General features: G+C 44.1%; 1 protein-coding gene across 2 annotated transcripts; it reads right to left on the bottom strand.

The window, feature by feature from the left end:
* Positions 1 to 187: 187 nt before the first annotated feature.
* On the bottom strand, positions 188 to 21,238 carry LOC120387364 (tapasin-related protein-like). 2 transcript variants are annotated; one of them, XM_039508042.1, is made up of 9 exons: positions 20,914 to 21,238; positions 19,460 to 19,672; positions 12,599 to 12,652; positions 10,306 to 10,647; positions 9,052 to 9,378; positions 8,072 to 8,158; positions 7,274 to 7,290; positions 7,144 to 7,184; positions 188 to 4,118 (listed from the first exon to the last, which is right to left on the bottom strand). In XM_039508042.1, exons 1-8 carry the CDS (start codon positions 20,957 to 20,959, stop codon positions 7,170 to 7,172), a joined length of 1,101 nt encoding a protein of 366 aa, XP_039363976.1. In that variant the 5' UTR covers positions 20,960 to 21,238; the 3' UTR covers positions 188 to 4,118; positions 7,144 to 7,169. The 2 variants fall into 2 exon arrangements, with proteins under 2 accessions (XP_039363976.1, XP_039363975.1); XM_039508041.1 differs by having other exon boundaries at positions 1,132 to 4,118; positions 12,377 to 12,652; positions 20,914 to 21,233.
* Between the last annotated feature and the right edge of the window lie 7 nt (positions 21,239 to 21,245).

Below are 21,245 nucleotides of genomic sequence, written 5' to 3'. Positions count from 1 at the left end.
GTGGGTACTTAGCTTATGTTTAATATACATCTTCAGTGTCAGATTTTAAATGGCCATCAGTTCCAGCTGCTAAACAATATGAACAGCCAGCGCCTTCATTCAGTGTTGAACGAGTGCCCTGGCTTGTCATGAGCAGAGCTGACCTTAAATAGATTTTCCAAACCAGTAGTCTCTCAAATTGGGGGTTTCTCTCTTTTTGACATTGTGAATTATTTACTTTAAAACCCCCCACAAAAGTCATTTCCAGGCACCATGTCTCTTTACAATATTAAGCTCCATAAAACTTTGAACAAGAGGTGAAGACTTTTTGCCCCTTAGGTTAAGAGCACCTCTAGTAACAAGCTTTTGAATATCAGTGCCCTGTAGGTTGTCTATGGGTTTGTTTTCAGGCAGAAGCTGTCCTGCTTTAACCATACTGGTATCAAAGTGGTACCTGCCTCTCATGTGGTCAGTTACATTGGTAGAAAGGCGCTTTATACAATATGGGTAGGCCTCAGTCAACAGGATGAGCAGACCTCCAGGTGGTAGAAATCACTGAAGTTCATTTGACTTTGCTAGAATGATACCAATTGAGAATCTGGCTCTCATGTTCCGCCCCCATGAATTTATTTCACTAAAGTACTTTTTTGAAGCAGAGCCCCCCTCCCCTTCAAGACTCATCAGAAGTAATTTAGGGAGATACCTTGAAATAACATAGGTTCCTACTACTAATCAAACCCCATGGGAAAAGGGAAAAGCAGCAGCTATTCAATTAGTCTAAAACATACGCATTACAATAAGCACTGGAATAGATTACCTGGATTCCACCAGCCTTTGAGCCTTTACAAACGTTCTCCCTGTGCTAAGTATGAAATTGGATTTTCGCTGAAACTCATAAGGCCTCATTTAAATCCCTGTAGTTTGGAATCTCAGTTGTAATGTCCCAGGTCCTTCCCTCCTGGAGCTCTCAGGAAAATGTCTGGCGGCCACGGGAGCAGTAAAGTGTTCCTACATCTTCAGTGAACAAACCACAAAAGAAGATTAGCCAGTGTTGCTCAAGCTTCAGGCATTACTCAGCTTTATATCTTCCACACTGTAACACGAGGGAAACAAAACCAGGAGGCAGAATAAATCTTCCTTGATTTATACCTCAAAGAAAATACAGTGGTAGGTGTCCTGGGGAGTATTACACCACAGTCTCCTCTATCCTTTGGGATGCAGCAGGCAGAGTCCAAAGCACGATAAAGCTGGGATTTTTGAAGGAGCCAAAGGGAGATTGGTGTCTAACTCCCCCCTTCTCCCTCAGCTTAAAATGATGAGGTTAATTGTTGCTTTGCACCAGAATCTACAGCAGGGGGAGCAATGATGATGTGCACTGGCCCAGGTGGGGGCTATGTGCTCCAGGCAGGAGATTCTGGGGTGCACTGTTGCTGTACCACCCGTAAAGAAGATGTTTCCCAACTGCAGCATCCAGCGCAGTGGGTCAGCATGAAGGGTGTGGGGCCCTAGGCCTGGTGCTAGCCAGGGGGCAGTTCTTCTTCTCCTTCAGAGCAAGGATAGTGACTAGGAAAAGGCTGGGGGGGAGGCTCTTTCACCCCCTTCTCCCACCCTGCCAGCTCCCAGGAGCCAGCACAACCTGGTTTTGATAAGAGCACTGTGTAAACAGAACTTCAAACCTCATCTGGCCTACAGTGGGGGTGCAATCCTGTCCTCATTTAAACCAATGGGGGCCAGGATTTCACTCTGGAATTTCAGCCACTGGGTCTGAAAAGTCCCAGTGTGACTCGTACTGGAGTAAATGCAGCTACACCTGTGGCTAAAATCCAAGTATACAGACAACCTTTCCATGCAACCCTATGGAGTGGACAGTGCAAACCAACCTGAGCCCAAACTAAAAACAACATTCGCACGAACCCTTGTCAAACACAACTGCCAGCCTCTGTTATAGAGCTACCCATGGAAAAACCAGGGTGGGAACATTGAGACCTGAGGAGTAACAAAGCCACGGAGCCTACGCCAGCAGCCAAAGAATCCAGTCAAACAAATCAGAATTTGAGTCTCTCTTATTGCTGTTAAATGTTTAATGACCCCTTTGCATTTAAGAAAGCCAGCAAGCAGATTGATTGATTCAGATTTGCACAAGTACAATACATTCTAGACACCATGACTTCAAGCTCTTCCAAGTACAGCCCAACAAGTCAATGTAAATGACCGCCAGGGACCCAGGCAACTTTAAAATTCAAATACCTTTTCTCTCTAACCATTTCCCACCCTTATAACCAACCTGCCTGCATGCAACCACCATTTTCAAATACCTGGGGACTAAAAGGTAAGATTTGCAATGTGCCCAGAGGTTGATCAGACGGTCCATTTCAGATGAAGGGGATGGGGGGGGGGGCGCTAATTCTGAAGCTGTGGGGTCCGCACAGAGAATTGCTCAGCCAGTAGCCCCCTAGGACTTCAGCCCGTCTGCTCATCTCAAGGACAGAGTCTCAGGTAGGTTGGTCCTTAAGCCATTTTGGGCTTCATAGGTCAAAATCAATACCTTAAATGTCACCTGGAAACCCACCAAGCAGCGCATAGAGATGGCAGGGCACTGGTGGAACATTCTCTACTTACCAAACAGGCTGCCACGTTCTGGCAACAGCTTCCATTTCTGGATTGTTTTCAGGTGTAGAACTTAATTCTTGCATATGCACATCATTTACATTTTGGGCACTGGCTATCTTCTTCAATATTTAACTCCTCAAAAAGAAGCACCGATATAAAAACCATGCCTGAGCAATGGCATGTACAGCCTGATGCCATCCCATTTTGCACAAGTTTTTTTTTCCCCACATAAACAAGGCAGATGTGAATGATACGAACCAGTGAGTGGACAACGGATGGCACAAGTTAGAGTAACAATGGTGTGAAGGTATTGTCTGCCTGTTCAATAAATTAAAGCATTTCTATAGCGACAAGAAAAAAATTAATAGGACTAAGCAGGGCAAAGACACGTTTGAAGCTATGTGGAAAGCTAAAGCAGAGAGATACAGATGGCAAGTACTGCAGAGAAGGTGCTCAAACCAGCAAGGGTGGAGGCCAGACAGAGGGAACAGAGTAGAATTCTTGCTGTTCATTTACTAGGATAAATTACCTGAGCACCCATGTGGCTTTAAAAAAAACCACCACCACCCATAAGCCCCCAACATAACAATCCTAACATGCAAATACAGGACATCTGATTGATGACTGAGAAATACTGGTGAAAACTCTTGGAGGTCATAAAGCCAGATTCTCCACCACCCTGCACCTTGTGTAGTTTTTTTTATCCCAAAGGCCTGGTCTATATAGATCCACACCCCCATCTATAGCTAGGTTGACAGGAGAATGCTTCCATCAACCTCATTACCATCGCTTGGGGAGGTGGTGTTCTTACAGCGACAAGAAAAAAAATCTTTTCATATCCTACAGCTAGCTATGCTGCTATCACTCCCATAGTGTAAACTTGGCCAAAATCAGTGCAAAGTGCTAGTAAATCAGACTGGGAATATTTCATACCTAATCTGCACTTGTGTAAATGATTATACGAGGGGCAGAGCAACAAGGAATCTGGCCCATCATTTTAAAGGATCTTATCTATGGCCTTCTATGCATACAAGTTGTATTCCATTAAACTATACCAGCCTACAGTATTACAATCCCCCCTCGTATGGATGACGTTATTTTAGTGCATCTTATTTCCATGTGGTAAGGGGAATAGGTGTCCACCGACGGGAATGTACTGGCATAACTACCAGCTGCATTAGTTAAAAAGAAAAATTCATACCACTAACCAACACTCATAGCAGTACAAAAAAAATCACGGTGTGCAGAGTAGGCTCAACTTTTTCTTTCATTCATTCATTTTCTGGGCTCAACTTTGCAACTTGTGTGCAACACGACCAAATCAGCATTCTCCACTCCCACCAGCCGTAGCTTTTATAAGCGTACATGACTACAAAGTGTACAAGGCAACACAGAATCAGACCAGTGTTCGGAGAAACACCAGCTAGAGTTACTAGGGCAGATCCAGCGCAGGAGGAAGTCAGAGGCACGTGTTCTTTCTTTCCACTCTCTGTGCGGTGATTCATTCCTCAGCTGGGGAGCAGCACGTCCTAAAAGCAAGGGACAGAAAAAGGTATTTTATATTGATTTCTGTAAAAGGATTAAACAGAAAGCCTGGCCTGCTTGGAGCATCATTCTTTATACAGAGCACACTATTTTTCTGTACTTCCTCTCCACTAGACTGAATGTGTAGATGATATTAAAAATGGTAAATATTTCCTGGAAAGAACCTAGAAGAGAATGAACATCTTTTTGTTTTGTTCAAAATTTTTCACCAAGTTGTTTTGATGAAATGAATCCGTTTCATGTCTGGGTTTTTTTAAACTTCCCTTTGCTGGTAGAAAGGGTGGATAAAAGAGGAAAAAACCCAAAGAAACAAAAACACCTGAGCCAAAATTTGTTTTGACGCATTTTGTAAGATGAATATTTCTCACAAAAATGTGTTTCTTTTGAAAAGCTATTTTCCATCAAAACAGATCTGACAAATTATTTTGATCAACCGTAATATTAATTTAGGTTCTCCTGGCAGGTATGCACGGCAGATGAGCAACTTGCATGACACTAGGTGGACTCCAGAGTCCCCACTAAATTGTCCAACATATTTGAACAAAAGACCCAAACCCTTAGTGGTAGGTCCTGGCCTTCAGTCACAGAAGTTCTCTCTAGCAGTTGCTGATCAGCTGTGTAGATCCTGGAAAAAAAGGTTCACCTCACTTTCAATCATAGTCTTGAAGTTATAGGGTGACATCTTCCATTGAACTAGGACTCGGGAAATTATAGTTTAGTCCCCAGCTCTACTCTTTGATATCTCAAGCAAGTCATTTCACTGCACTGGGCCTCAGTTTCCTAACCCCCTAAAATGGGGTTAATACTTCCTTTCTGCTGTCCTTTGTCTATTTCAGTTATAAGCATTTTCAGGCAGGGACTGTCTAAGTGTGCGTCCAGTGCCTAAGACAATGGGCCCATGATGCCGGCTCTAGGTGCCACCATAACAAGACACTGGTCATAGAAAACACCAAATGAGCATACTGCTCTCAAAGGGATAACACAGAGGGATTTGAAAAGAGAAGATGACACAAAAGTGCAAACCAAACCAATGGCATAAAAACCTGTGACTGATCTGATCCCACTCTCAGTGCTACTGAGGCACTCGGTGTTTTTTGTTTGCCGTTTCTTCACTGTTTAAAGGGCTTATGTCTGAGAGCCAAAATCCTAGCCCCATGGTAACCAGCCTCAGGAAGTATTTTTGACTTTGCTCTTATGATTTCAAGGTTTTGTGTCTCATTTGGTCCCAAGTCCTAATATTTCCAGTGAGGAGGAGAACTTAAGTCCCAATAACTTTGTGGTCACTAATACTCAAGAGAGTACTTTTTTGAAGCATAGAGTTGTTAACCTGCTGTTGTGACCCAATTCCAGCTTGGGTAATTACAATCTGAGCCACTAAAATTGCCTCTGTAGTTTCAGCTGGAGACAGAATTCTTCTTTACTTCCAAGCCTACAATTTGGCAGTCTCCTTTTTTGTGCACTCCTTAAAGAGTGGCTGCTTTCAACTTCAGGAGAGTCTCATAAGCAAAGTTTGTAAAGGAATATGCAGTAACACTACTTTAAATTTTATAACACCACTATGTTCACAGGGCCGTAAAATGCCTGGGGCAATGAACTATTAAGCAGCTTTGTTTTTCTTAACTAAATCAAATGCAAATTAAAGAAGAGGCAGATAAGGCAAGATGTATTGTCACTCAGGAGGTTAGCTGTTAATTTGCTTTCTGCATAAAAGAAAAGGAAGGGAGCATTACAGGTAAAGCTGCCCTGGTTAAGATTTTCAAGGCAATCTAGGGGATTTAGACTTTTTCAAAGGAGCCTAAGGGTACGACTCGCCGCTGTGAGGACGGCCAGGTAAGTCGAACTAAGATGCTTCGACTTCAGCTACACGAATAGCGTAGCTGAAGTTGCGTATCTTAGTTCGAACCCCTGCGCTAGTGTAGCCCAGGCCTAAGGAAGTTAGATGCCCAATTGACAGTGTAGCGATTTGGGGTGGGTGAGGCACAGTACTGAACTCGCAGCCTAGGGATATGATGGCTTTAAGCTACATTTGGTCTCTCCTGATTTGGGGCTGCTCCAGGAGCCGCGCAAGGCCCATCTAAGTTATAGCAGCCTGTTGCCATCTGCCTGCGGGCACTGCCCAGTGCTATGGCTACGCAACTCCTCATAATGCTGATCTTTGAGTTAGTATATACTGCAAAACCAGACTATCACTCTTCAAATGCATGCAATGAGACCATTCGCCTCCGACTGCAAAAAAACGTACACTGGGGAAAAAACAAAGGGGGGTTCTGTTATTTGTGTTTGGGAATAAGTAGAAACAACTTCAAACACACTTGGAATGTATCTAGCCCCTTCCATCCAAGTAAATCACTTTACAAAGAGTCAGGAGTGAAGCCTCGCAACACGAGTGAGAAGCAGATAATTATCATCTCTAGTCAGCAGATGGGTCAATAAGACACAAAGGGGATAACTGACTTGCCTGAGTCGATGAAGTTACTCAGTGGCAGAGCTCACGACTCCTGACCCCCCCTCCCCGCACCCTCTTTATCTCTAAATTATATGGACTCCACTAACAACACAGGGTGGGGTTTTCCAGAGGGCTCAGCATTGGCCTAACTGTGCTCCCTCCCTTTGAAGTCGGGATAAAAAACCCCATTGCTTCCAGTGAGAGCGGAGTTAGGCTAACGCTGGGTGCTTTTGAAAACCCCACCCACGCTCTCTTAGGGAACAGCTTCGTAGCCAGAAGCAGCAAGCTTCTGAGTCCAGGTCAACAGACTTGGGCTCACAGGCCTTGGGCTACTGTGCTAAAAAGAGCTACTCAGACAGTATTTGTAAGTCGTGGCTTGGGCCGGAGCTTGGCTCTGGAGCCCACCCCACTCAGCTTCAGAGCTTGAGCCCCAGCCCGAGCCACAATCTGTATGTGCGACAGTGCGAGCCCCACGTCTGTGCACCCAAGCTCGGTGCCGCGGGCGGTGCAGACGTACCCTTACAGGTGACGGCGTATTGCCAGTGGGATCCTTTGCCTCTTACCTGACTGGACTGAAAGGTCTTGTGCTCTAGTAAGGTTTTGGCTGAAATTTAAACAAAGACCAACACATTAGAGAACAGGCCAATGGAAACCGCATAAAGGGAACGTGCAGAAAACAGAACACAAACCTACCTTATTGGTGCTCATCCCTAGGGTAGAAAAGAAAGACTGGTCAGCCAGAACACTGAACTATAGACACCACTCCACAGCCATAACTGGACAGCTCCGTTACAGTTAGAAGTGTGGCCTTAGAGTCTCAGATGGTGTGACTCAGCCAGGCTCCATTGACTTAAATGGGGCTATGTCGACTGGGGATCTGACCCTGTCTTTCAATAGAACAACAGTCAGGCTGCTGGCGTGTGGTGGCCACTGCCTGTCACGCTGACCCGTATTGTCTCATTGTTTCCTTCTACTTCCCCCATCTGTCTGTCTGTATCCACCTGTTGCCTTTTGTCTTATATTTACGTTGTAAGCAGCGGCGGCTCCAGGCACCAGCACAGCAAGCGCGTGCCTGGGGCGGCAAGCCGTGGGGGGCGCCCTGCCGGTCCCTGCAAGGGCGGCAGTCAGGCAGCCTTCGGCGGCTTGCTTGGTCCCGTGGCTTCGGTCCCGTGGCTTCGGCAGCAGGTCCCGTGGCTTCGTGGCTGATCCCGTGGCTTCGGCAGCAGGTACGCCGAAGCCGTGGGACCGGGGACCTCCCGCAGGCAAGCCGCCGAAGGCTGCCTGCCTGCCGTGCTTGGGACGGCTAAAAAGCTAGAGCCACCCCGGTTGTAAGCTCCTCGGGGCAGGGACTTTCTTGTTACAGCGTTTAGCACAGTGGGGTCCAGATCTACGACTGAGACTCCTAAGCGCTACAATAATACAAATAAATAATGGGGTTGCCAGCAAATTCCTTTCCACCCCAAAGTCTGGTTTTCACACACTTTTTTTTACCTCGGTAAAGATAATACAACGTCACAACAAGACACCCAGCGAGAAGGACCAATAGGATGACAAGGAACCAAGTTGCTGAGGTAGATTCTGTCCATAAATAAATAAATAAAAGAGAACAATTTGATAAGAACAACCTGCAGAGAAGAATAAACCCCCTGATGCTTCTTAGGGGACGTGGATCTGATTTACAATAACGAAGCCATATGACATCTGTGTGTGTTAAAAACCAGTCTATTGCAGAGGATTAAAAACAAAATAAAATAAACAGAACAAACCACAGCTGAGGCTCAAGAAACTTTGGGGGAATCAAAGTAACGAGGTGGGATTTACGACCACATGGTGTTAAAGGCCTGAAGTTGAGAGGAGTTAGTTATTAACCCCCAGGAAGAGCCCTGAACAAAGGTTATTATTGATATTTGATAGCTGAGCACGAGAGTGGGAGATAACACATAAGCACAAAGATTTTATGGGTGGTTGTAATTATTGTCTACTATCCTAACACTTACGGCTCACCAAACCACTCTCCACTCCTCACTGAAATCCCTCCAAGAGAGCCCCATCTCTGTTGCCCAGTGGAAAGGAGTTCAAAACAACATGGAAACACAGGCACTCAGTAAGCTTTTCTGAGCAGGGACCATCTTTGTTCCTAAGCTTTCTACTGCACCGAGCACACTGTTTTTCTTTAACAAATTAATCAAATAAACATCACAGGATCAAACTGGTCCGGAAAGGACTTCTAGTCTTCCTCCCCTAAAATGCTGATTATAAATTAAGTTTGCTGTGCATTTTTCTTCGTTTTTTGGGTCAGAAAAGTTTTTTTTTTTTTTTTAAACAAAAATGGAAATATTGTCATGAAAATTTCTGGTTAGTTGAAAAAGCCATTTTCTGTCAGGAAAAATGTCAGGAGAAAATTCCTGATCAGATCTGCCATGGGGTAAGAAGTCAAGAAATCAATGCTGTTTCCTCCAAGAACACTGTACCTGTCACTTTCACCGTCAGGCTCTTCTTGATCGGGTGTTTCAGGCTCCTGTGTTCCACCCGGCAGGTGTACCGTCGACCATCGTCCCTGAGGGAGGCCTTAAGCAGGAAGTAACTGGAGAAGCTGTAAGTCCCATCGCTGTTGTGCCTGTGACTACTTGAGAAAACGTGAGACACCACATGTGGGAGCATCCCCTGCTCCATTGGTTCCTGAAGCCACTGAGCCTCGGCATCGTGAGGGTAAAAGTGACTGATGTCACAGACCAGCTTGTGTTCGTCTCCTTCCACCAGGGACAGGACGTCAGCATTGAGGGTCACCGTGGGCTTTTCTGGTGAATAAAAAGTCATTACATTGCTGCATCCAGATCCATTTAAAAATAAACAAACCCAGCTATTAAAATGGCACCATTTAGCGTCCCTCATTTCTAAAGATATCACTCATTCTAGCCCCAGAATTACTTCTCATCCACACAAGTTGGGCTTCCCTCGCTTATATTGCTGAAAACTGTTTGCACCAGAAACAGAAACCAAGAGACAGAGCTTCACTCCACCAAAGGAAGGAATCCCACAGCATTATAAAGCTTCGTACAGGAATACATTTGTGTCTCCCCCTTATTTGGGGGGTGTCTGACCCCCTGTGACCCATATTTAATTGTTGGCTGGTTGAGAAGAATGACATGGAACCATTGAAAAACTCTTAGACGTGTATCACCCGCAGGCGTTAAGTTTACCACAGAAAAGGGAAATGACACAACTACTAAGTGCAGCAATCATCCTTTAAAAAAGGAGCTTGCTGAATGTGACCTGGCTGTACTGCAGGATTTGTCAAAGGATGCTCCATTGGCTAAAATATCAGCTGCCCTATCTTTGATATGGAAAGACAGACCGGGGAGAGCATGGACCCTTGCTGCTGGATCTGCCCCAACCTCTTGCCCTGGTCTTGGGTCCCTGATTCATTCCTTGATGGAGTTGGACATAGGAGTGTTTATCCCTCAGAGACAAAAGTAAAGGGCAGTGGGGAAAAAAAAAGCACCAGATAGCGATCACATGGCAAGGAGACGGGATCCTGTCTGAGAGCCTCACAAGTTCTCCCCCTTTGCTCAATTCCAGCAGAGTACTTAACAAACACAGAACGATACACAGCGATTGTTAAGTGATCATCCATCCATATCAAAGCAAGCATCCTCTTATCCTGCTAAATGAAGATAATACAAAATTTTCAATGTTGCCCAATATATTTTAAAACAATCAATTACCTACTATTTCCAGCTGGACATTCTGTGCCCAAAGAAGTGACGACACCAATATTGAGCAAGAATAGGTTCCTACATCTCTTACTCCCACTGTTCTTAGTAAGAGAGAAGCATTCCCCTTCGGCATCTCTGCTAGGAACATCTCAGCCCGTTTATCCTTGTGTTCCACCTGCCTGGTAAATCCATTGTAGGCAAATATCAGCTTCTTGTGTCCCCCTTTCTGCTGTAATACCCATTTGATGGTGACATCGGTGTGGTGATCGACTGAGAAAGCACAGCTGAGGAGGACATCCTTATTCAAGCCAGACTGGATTAGAGAGGGTCCTGTGCGTACCAGGAATACACCTGTAATACAGATGGTAAAGCATCATTAGAGCAACCAGATTTTGGATCAATGGTGCTAAACACAGTCAGAGTACAAGCTGCCATCTAAAGACACACAAACCCATACTACAGAATAAAGCTTATATGCGGTCAGAGCGAGAAACAGGTACAATTCATCACTCTGCCACTGACTTCTTTTGTGCCCTTGGTCAAGCCATTTAACTCCTCTTTGTGCCTCAGTCTCTCCATTTGAATAATGGGTACAATTAACCTTCAATAATTCATAACTGTGCTACAAGTCTTATACTGTGTTGTAGCAGTGTTGGACCCAGGATATTAGAGAACTCAAGAGTTTCTGACCTTGTATTTAGCAGGGACACTGAGTTAGTTTCCCAGACCTGAAGAAGAGCTCTGTATAAGCTTGAAAGCTTGTCTCTCCCATCAACAGAAGTCGGCTCAATAAAAGATATCACCTGACCCACCTTGTCTCTCTACAAGTCTTAGTTAACCAACACTGTTTTTTGCAATCTAGATTTTCGTGATAGTAAATAACTGGGGAACATTTATAATAATCTTTAAAATCCTCAGGTGAAAGACTATATCTATCTATCTGTCACTTCAGTCAAGTTATTCCCAATTTACAATGGGAATCTGGGTTGGCCGGTCAACCAACCAACCAATCACCAAACGTTTAGCCTCTTTGCTGAAGCCTGTCTTTTAGACATCAGAATCCCACTCCTGCTATTATAAAAGTGAGACTAAGAGTGAAACAGAGCGTGTGTGTGTAAAAGCAACATGGCCGAGAGGGTTGAGCACAGAGTCTAAATTCTATTTTCTGTTCTGCCACTAAGCCAATCCACCTCCCTGCCTCAATCTTCCATCTGAAAAGGGAAGATGATCCCTGACCTCACAAGGGTGCTTAGAGCATTAGCTAGTTAATGTCTTTATGGTGGTTTTGAATATGCAAAACACTGTACATGTACTAAAAATATTACTGTCCATTGTTATTACTACTTGCATTTGGGTTGAGAAGCTGCCATGTTACACTTTTCTGGTAACGCAAGTTATCTTTACATCTACTTTCAAGCCCCTTTACCCTGCAACACTGGAGTCAAGTGGCCTTAGCTGTATTGGCAATTCTAAGTATTCAAAACCCAGGAGTCATACCTCCCAGAACCATGAAATTGGCTTAAAAAGTAAGAGATTTTTAAAAAAAAATCCCACAACATTTGGTCTTCTTTTTATTTACCTTCTAGGTTTTGAGCCTTTAAGAGACACCGGGGTCAAATTTTCAACATTGTCTCCATAACTATGAAGCCTAGAAACTTACTTTAAAAAAAAATATATATATATATATATGAGTAATTAATTTATTTTCAAAAAGACTGTCGAGATTGTCTCTTATTCACAAGATTCCATGAGCTGGGGCTTTAAGGAAAACACCAAATAAAAGAACACCCCAAATAAAATCGCAAGGATCGGCAATACTCCCGTAGTGTAAATAAGAATGAGACCTATTATTTCGATTATACACAACTCTAGCAAAGCTGCTTCTCCCTATTTTAAACCCACCAATGGGGATATTTTAAAAATATCACGATGCTAGTTACTTCATCGCCAAACTCACATGGTCGTTACAATGCAACATGGATCCTATAAAACAAAGTCCTCATTTGGATGGTGCAGTAGAAGTGCAAACTACGATTAGCATCATTATTATTCAATGTTTCTTTGATAGTCTTATTGTTACCTGAAAGATAAAATCTCCCTGCGTTGCCTTGAGAAACATCTTCGGGGACTTGGTTCTCTGCCTCTTTGCTGGCACTTGATTGTACCAAAAAGACTGTAACGGTGAATTTGTCAGCCAGGTGCTTTATGGTGCCAGTGAACCACGAATCTAGTTTATGAACTTGAGTTTGTAACCCAGGCCAGAGGATCTGGGTGTTATCTGTAAAATATCTGCTAATCTTACATTCAAGCAGGTCAGTATCCTCATCCACATGTTGGAGAATATCCAGTGAGGACTCTGCATGAAAAAACACACATGCACCTGTTAGAATCCCAGCTCATCTGAATAAATATTATGGAGAGAGTCTAACTATCTATGCACACCTGCCCAAACAGCAAATACCACGCAACCCTATTCAATCTCAGTTGTAATCCACTCTCAGCACACGCACAAATAGCATGGAAATCTTCTCCCCAAGCCCCCGGTATAGGCTCAAATCTCTGCCTTTATGGAGCCAGTTGCAGAGCTGTGGCCCTAATTTGGCTGTAGCATCTCAGGACTAAGATAAAGATGCTTGCTAATGAATACCACACACACCTCTCCTTCACGGCTAATTACCCTGCCTTTAGGAGGGTCTGACATGACAGAGCCTGATTTTCCTCTCTGTTACACTGGTGAAAATCATGAGAAACGACACAGAAATTAACAGAGTTACACCGGAGTAACAAGATTTAAGTGAGATCAGCAGTAGATCTAGAGTTTTCAGCATCTTTGAAACGAGTATCGCTGAGGCAGCAGACTGTCGAATATTATCAGTATGCGCTAAGGAGCTTTCGGCAGTTGGCTCTGAATATTAACTGCTATTTTATTGCCATCCAAGAGCTTAAAGGGTGAAGCTCACCCCTGTACAGAGACTTAAGCGGTTCACAGCCCTTGTACTGGCTCAAAGAATAGCCAAAGAACCAGTCAATTCAACAGATGAGAGACCAAGAAAACAGACCGATGTCCTGATTTCTAGAGGTAAGCTGCAGGGCTCATCTCGTCACAATGTATTTTACCAGTCCCCAGAAGAGAATGAGGAGATCCCTCCACGAATTTGATGGCCCTCACTTGAGTACATTGGGAAAAGCACAGAGTTCAGGAGACTGAATAATGAGATATTCTGGGGAGTACATTTTAGTAAGATACATTTTACGAACATAGGGGTATTCTTGCCCCTTGAGTTCTTTTCTTTAATGCAGTATATTGTCACTACTCTTTGTCATCCACCAGACTCACAATAGGTTATTTGCGAGCCACACAATAAGTCACTTATAAATCACACAATAATGTTATTTCTAAAGATAGACCCAAAGCAAACCCCCAAACACATAGGGGAATTTGAAACATGGATCAAGATCTGAACTTTGCAGCTCAGATTCCTCTCCCACCATGAACAGTTCTGCATAAAAGGGCTCCAAGAGGCACATCTTTTCTCTGAATCCTCCTACTCTGTTGTGACTAGTTCGAGGGAAATGTACTCTGCATATCCCCCCTATGTTGTGATTAACTTTATCTGATGATGATATAACAGCACAAGCTAACAACATTCCCAGCAGGATTTACCCTGGCAGATGTCTTCCCACGCTTGCAAAATGATTAAATATTCATTTACTAAGTGAATTTAATGCTAGTGAAGATTGAGGATTTATCTACACAGAGAAGTTAGTATGCAGTAAGCTAGGGTGTGAATTCAAAGTGAGTTAGCTACTCCGCACCAACTCCCCATGCGGACACTCTTAATGCAGTTTAGCTTGGAATACTTCCAAAGTATATTAAGCTGATGTGCACAAAGGTGCTCTTAGGTTGTGGTAAGAGAGTCCACATGGGGAATTAGTGCTACTGCAGGGTCTTTTCCCGTGTAGGCAATCCCCGAAGTCTTATGTTTAGCCACATACCACATCCCAGCCTGAATAACGCTCACAGTGACCTACTAAAGTGCTTCAACCAGGAGCTGAAGGAAAATCAGGTTCTGATCATTCCTTGCAACAGCAGAGGATTAGCTCTGCCTGTGCCATCCCTATGTGGTACAGACCTGCCATAGTGACTTCTAGGCCATTCTCATCCCAGCTGCCATGGAGCATGCCCAAGGGATGTGGCTGGACAAGTTGGTACAAGGTTGATCAACCTTCAGAGTTATTTCATATTTCAGTCTTTGGGCTGCTCTGGTTTGTGTCTGGGACTGGTCTGTCCCCAAGAAGGCCCCAGTGCCAGAAGAGGGCTTACAGCACCTGCCATCCTAACAGTCACCGAGTAGAGCTGAGCCACAACTCAGGATCAGGGCCTCACTGTCCATGCTCGCTCAGTTCTTCTGCCAGAATGGCAAAGCAAGCCACTTATATAGGTTGTCCACTAGAACCTGGGACGCAACCCGCCAACTCATTTCAGGTTGGCCAGCCATCCACTGCTAAGCTGCAGTCACTGTGACCCTAGGCACCCCTGTATTCAGACCCTACACATGACTGCCGTGATTTTTGTGCCAAATATGCCTTGCGAAATAATCGAAAACTAACAACCCCCGGGGTCAATAATATCATTGTAAATTATATGTAACAAAGCTGGGTGTGATATTATGAATGCTCACTGATATTACACTTTGAAGGCCTGGTCTATACTGGGGGCGGGGGAAATCGATCTAAGTTACGCAACTTCAGCTACGTGAATAACATAGCTGAAGTCGACGTACTTAGATCGACTTACCGTGGTGTCTTCACTGCCCCGTCGACTCTGCCTGCGCCTCTCACGGTGGTGGAGTACAGGAGTGGACGGGAGAGTGTTCGGGAGTCGATTTATCGTGTCTAGACTAGACACGATAAATTGACCCCCCCCCCACTGGATCAATTGCTGCCCGCCGATCTGTCGGATAGTGAAGACATACCCAAAGTCTGTGATTGAAAGAGGTGTGTGTGTGTGTGTGAAAGAGAGAGAGAGAGAGAGAGAGAGATAAACTGTTTTTTTCCAGATAAAGACAAGAGGCTGACACCTCAAATCACATATGGCTCAAATTCAATGGCTACTGATTTGTATCAGAAGTTGCAACAGGAACGGATAATTTGGATCTAGCCTCCAGCTTTATTTTTTCTGACCTCCTGGGTCCTCAATTCAGCATGAACTAATGAACTTTATCTGGGGGTATCCTTTGGAAGAATCAATTTAAAAGGTACCCTGAGCTACAGGTTGTTAAAGAACAACCAGAGTTACAACCATTACAGAGCTACGAACAACCTCCATTCCCGAAGTGTTCGTAACTGAGGCTCTACTCTATGTATTTGGTAACTCCCTTTCCTTAGATTTACCTCCCTACATAGACCTGTATCCATACCCCTGTAGACCTCATCACCACAGTAATCTGTACGATTTCTTCTGCTATATTTTCAAAATGCTGCAGTGGATATTCTGAGAATAGATGGAGGAATCTATGGAAGACTCTTCAGTCAAATGCACTAAAAATGGACCCTTCTCATGTCAAACGCATACTGTTTAGCTCTTCACTCCACTGTCACTCTTTCACAGAAGGAAAGGCTCATCCTTCTGTTACATTTCTCTCTTGTAAAAATATTTGCTGAAACCAGTCAGGGTGTGTTGGCACACAGAAAACAGTCTGACACAGATCAACACCCCCTTGTTGGTAAACAAACGACTAGTGTAGCATGCTTAGTTGTAGGGTGTTATGCTGACATCTATTGGCCAATTTAGAATAGAGCACAGCATCTATTCATTTAACAAACTATCAGGGGCCAAATTTTCCCCACAGCCGGACACAAGCAAGAACTCATACTTGTGTGTCTTGCAGTGGGGAAGTGGGGTCCCCAGCTGAGAAAGGTGGACACTATTACTCATATATTTACATATTTATACTATATATAAAAATGTTGTTATGCATAAGAATAGCCACAGATCAGGGGGTCCATCTAGCCCAGTATCCTGCCACCCCCAGTGACCAGCACCAGATGCTTCAGAGGAAGGTTCAAGAAACCCTGCAGTAGGCAGCTACGGGATAGCCCAGTGGTTTTCAAACTTTTCTCCTGGCGATCCAGTTGTGTTGCAATAAATAAAGCCAAGTTTGTTAGTTTGTTTTAGTGGAGCGCCCCGAGCGGGGGTTTTTTACGTCCTTTTATTATAATGGGTTACATAAATTATTTTATTATGCGCATGTGCAACCTTAATTTAACTTTTTGCCCCCTCCCCTGATTGGTGCTTTATGCATTGCGTGTTTTAGTGGTACACACCTGGTCGGCGCTTAATTTGTGTGTCTCCTGATCGAGTGTGGGGGGGTGGGAACCACTTCAGCCGCTTTAAATTTGGGGGCGGTTTTCCAACCCCCTTAGTGCTTGAGAAGTGTAAAGTTCCTACACAGTTGAAGAAAATTGTTGATGCCTGTGACTCAGTGGAGCTGGGATGAGGGATTTGGGGTGTGGGAGGGGCTCAGGGTTGGAGTGCGGGGGTGAGGGCTGTAGGGTGGGGCTGAGAATGAGAGGTTCAGGGTCTGGGCTGGGGTGAGGGAGGGGGTCAGGGCTCTGGGCTGGGGGTGCAGACTCTGGGGTGGGGCCAGGGATGATGGGTTTGGGGTGCAGTAAAGGGGAACGGGCTTACCTCCGGCGGCTCCCGGTCAGTGGCGCAGCTGGGCTGCAGAGGCAGGCTTCCTGCTTGTCCTGGCACCACGGAACGCGCTGTGCCCCGGAAGCGGCCAGCAGCCGGTCCGGCTCCCAGGCGGAGGTGTGCAAGCAGCTCTGTGTGACTCTCGCCTGCAGGCACCAGCCCCCTCTCATTGGCTGCGAACCGGTGCTTGGAGCGGGGGCAGCACATGGAGCCCCATGCCCCCCCGCCTAGGAGACGGACCTGCTGCTGGCCGCTTCCGGGGCGCAGCGCGGTGTCAGAGCAGGTAGGGACCAGCCTGCCTTAGCTGGGCAGAACCGCTGACGGGACTTTTAACAGCCCAGTCTGCAGTGCCAACCTGAGCCACCGCGACCCAGCACCCTCCATTCCACAACCCAGAACTGAGTTGCGGCTCACAGTTTGAAAACCAGTGGGACAGCCTGTCTCTCAGGGAAGATTCTTCCTGAGGTTGTGTTATGGCCTGAAGCATGAGGATTTTATATATCTTAGCATTTATTGTTACTACTCTGCATATTCATATTCATTCAATCCCTTCTGAATCCTGCTAAACTTTTGATCTCAACAAAATCTTGTGGCAATGAATTCCATAGGCCAACAGCTTGTTGTGCGCACACACACAGAATCATCATAACTGTCACTGTGCATTCCAGCTATCATTAAAGTTGACTAAGCATTCCCATTCTAAAGGGCTTTATTTCAGTTGTTTGTAACTTTCATTTTGCAGAGGTTTTCCAGGTGTGGTTTCTGCCCGAGAATGAATTTTAAATTTGAACAATAACAGTTCAGCCATTTTTGATTCTGAAGGGAGTGAACACATACATTTCTACTATTAAACATCTTTGGTGTGTCTTTTTTTAAACATTTCTAATACCTCGCTGGGAGAAGCTTGAAGCTTAGCAGAAAGATAATCCCTAGTTTGGACACATGCCTCTCGGTGGTCTACTGAAAATGCATTCTTCTTTGGCCCAATTATGAGAGATTAAAACAGCATGCTTTGATCATATGCACTTATGTTGCCTGAACCACAATCTCCCTACATTCTACTGACAATAGGATGTGTGCACAAATAAGGAAGTTGGGGACAATGATAAATGAAGAGGGTCCCCTTTTATGGACCCAGCCAGCCAGTTAGCTATAAAATCCCTCTTAGTAGCTGCTTTCTACTTGAGTTAAAAAGTCTCACTGCAGGTATAGGTAAAAGGAAGTGAGTGGGCACCTGGCCAAAAGAGCCGATACGAAGGCTAGAACTTTTCAGAATTGGGAAGAAACTTCCCCTTTGTTTGTCTGTGTTAGTCTCCTGGAGAGAAGGGACAGAGCAGTTATGCTGTAAGAGCTTGAGCCAAGTATGAAAAATCATCAGATCATACCTAGAAACTACTCATTTGAAACTCCAGATATGTAAGTAGATCAGGAAATGTCTACGAAGATGCAATTTGGTTTCTCTCTTTTATTTCTTTATGGCTTGTGAACTCCTCTGTGCTAACCCCAAATGCTTTTGTTTTGCTTGTAACCTTTAAACTGGACCTCAAGAAAATGATTCTTGATGCTTCATTCTTGTAAGTGTTGTTTTTTTAATCTAGCAATAGCTTGAGTTTCCAAATGTATTTTCTTCCTTTTGGTTTTTTAATAAAATTTACCTTTTTTAAGAACAGGATTGGATTTGTGTCCCCTAAGAGGTTTGTGAACATGTTGTTTAATTAGCTGGTGGCAACAGCTGATTTCCTATTTTCTTTCTCAACTCTTACATGGGGGGGTGGGAGGGCTTGAGGGTACCCCACAGGAAGGAATTCCCAAGTGCGCCTTTCCGGGTTCTAAAAGGGGTTTTGCACTTGAGTGGTGGCAGCATCTACCCACCCAAGGTCAGACAGAAGCTGTAACCTTGGGAGTTTAATACCAGCCTGGAGTGGCCAGTATTAATTTTTAGAATCCTTGCGGGCCCCAAGTGCTACGGATAACTGTATTCTGCAGCAGGCTGAAATGGGAACTCTACAATGGGGGAGGATATGGCCTCAGAGATAGGGAAGCTATTGCCTTAATCAGAAAGGCCCACCATGTGCTAAACAGTCGATGAATGATTCAGGCTGCTAATCTGCACAACCTGCTTCACCCACAGCGACGGGAGGACAACGCAAGCATAGCAACACACCAGCTCTTCTGACAATGGGGTTTAACATCAAAAACCACTCCAGGCCCCCACACTCTGAGATCACCCCCAGGTCCTGCAAAGCTTCTGGAATGCGAGACCAGAGGACGGTCTGTGTGCAGCATTCCAACCTTTGTGTGCCACCATCCCTAAGCAACCTGAGGGACACCCCCCGAGGCGACCTGCCCAGAGATTGGGGGCCCCAATTTTGGTTGCCTCAAGTCTCAGTCTGCACCTACTTTACAACTCCCTCAAGTGGGAACCAAATTTGCACATATGCCTGAGCATCTAAACAGATTACTCACCTTGTACAATAAATGTGAGGGTATCAGTAGCAGGAGGATTTTCTTGGTGAGGTCTCTCAGTTCCACTCAGCAGGAGCCAGGCATTCTGTGTGAGGTACTTGAATTCACTTAACAATGGGATTGTTTCAGTTGTCTCAAACAAGCAGGAAAGCTGCCTACTTTGACTGAAGGTTGAACCTGCTGTTGCAACTCCATTCTGGTGCTTTAGGATTCCTTCAAGGCAATACATGCACAAATGCATTAAAAAATACTGTTGATCTTTTAACAATAAAAAATACCCCCGAATTAAGTTTTGTTTTCTCATGTGAAAAAAATTTAATGCATTTAGCTAACACCCTATCTATGCCATTTTAATGGCTCCATTTGGGCTGTAGTATCTTGAATATTACTTTTTTTGAGGGTGAAGGGCCATTTTTCTGCATTATGGGAGTACAAAAAACTTTGGACTCTTTATCCATAAATCTTTTGAGGGGGAAAATAACAGAAGATATAAAATTTTCCCTGAGCAAATACATTTTGCTTTTTGGTCACAGAACTTAATGTAATTATTAAGTTCTTTAAATGATGGTTGTATTATGAAATAAATGATTAAAATGTTAGTGTGTATATATATATATATATAATCTATACACACACACACACACAATCATTTATTTAATCATTTATTTGTGTGTGTGTGTGTGTATGTATATATATAATCTATACACACACACACACACAAACATACATATGTGTGTGTGCGCGTTGACTACCATTTTAATCATTTATTTCATAACATTATATATATATATATATATATTTCATAGCTTTATATATATAACTATTTATTTCATAACATATCTAAATAAAAAGTTACAAATGCAGCACATTAACCCAGACAGAGAATTTTTCTAGCAAAACCCCAAATCATGCTTCATTTCAAGTTTCATTAATAGCCAGTGATGCAGGCCAGACCGACATAAATTTAGACAAACATAGCCCAAGTTTTGAATGTGTGGTTCAGTTTGTTGGAATCAATGAGCCAAACTTGGTTGTTATGTAGAGTCTATCCCAAACCTGGGCAAAAGAGAGCAGTTTTGGCCGAGTTTCACTTGGAGATTTTGGGTTTGTTTCTATTCAAAAACTAAGGCTAAGATTTTAAAGTGAGACTCATGAATTTTAGGTGTCTCAAGCTGGACACCCAAAAATTGAGGTAGCCCCAAAAAATCATTGAAGACTTTTGGAAATCTTAGCCTAGATTTCTACGCTATGAAAACAAGACTATTTGGATCAGCAGTTCTGCAGTTAAAACCACCCTCAGGCCAACAAGGATAATCTCTCTTTACAATAGGACAGATATTATCACAACAACCAACAGTCTCTGACAACAACACATCAAGAATTTAGCATATAAAGTGATTCAGTCTCATTTTACATAGCACTGTAACACATGCAAATATATTAGGTGTACATACCAGTGCACAGGAAGCAATAAACTGCCGAATAAATCCTAAAATTCATAGTGGAGTTGCTTTAGGTACAGAGCCACCCTCTACAGACTCTCTTTTTGCTCCATAACTTTGGCTGGTTTTAGTTTCACTTTCATTTCTCTCAAAGAGGCTGTTGCAATCCTTGCAGGGCGGGATTTTCTGCTCAAACAAACTTCATAACAGCTGGGCCAAATTCTCCATAGCATTAACGCCAGTGAAGTCAGTCGAGTTACGCCAGCACAGAACTTGGCCCACTGAGAGGTAAGAGAGTGGATATAGCTGCCAAAGAGGAGCTAAGATTTATTTCTCTGTTGCAG

Source organism: Mauremys reevesii, linkage group 20, assembly GCF_016161935.1.
Source record: "Mauremys reevesii isolate NIE-2019 linkage group 20, ASM1616193v1, whole genome shotgun sequence".
Taxonomy (NCBI): domain Eukaryota; kingdom Metazoa; phylum Chordata; order Testudines; family Geoemydidae; genus Mauremys; species Mauremys reevesii.
The sequence above is the reverse complement of the archived record's forward strand: the minus strand, read 5'-3'. Positions and strand labels throughout refer to the sequence as shown.

What these genes read in the sequence shown, in the direction of transcription:
- LOC120387364 (XM_039508041.1), bottom strand. Translation starts at nt 20,959, where the DNA reads ATGAATTTTAGGATTTATTCGGCAGTTTATTGCTTCCTGTGCACTG. An exon ending in TGTCCAGCTGGAAATAGTAG is followed by an intron (nt 9,379 to 10,305) that starts GTAATTGATTGT and finishes TTTATTCACCAG; the next exon opens with AAAAGCCCACGGTGACCCTC. An exon ending in CCTGACGGTGAAAGTGACAG is followed by an intron (nt 8,159 to 9,051) that starts GTACAGTGTTCT and finishes ATTTATGGACAG; the next exon opens with AATCTACCTCAGCAACTTGG.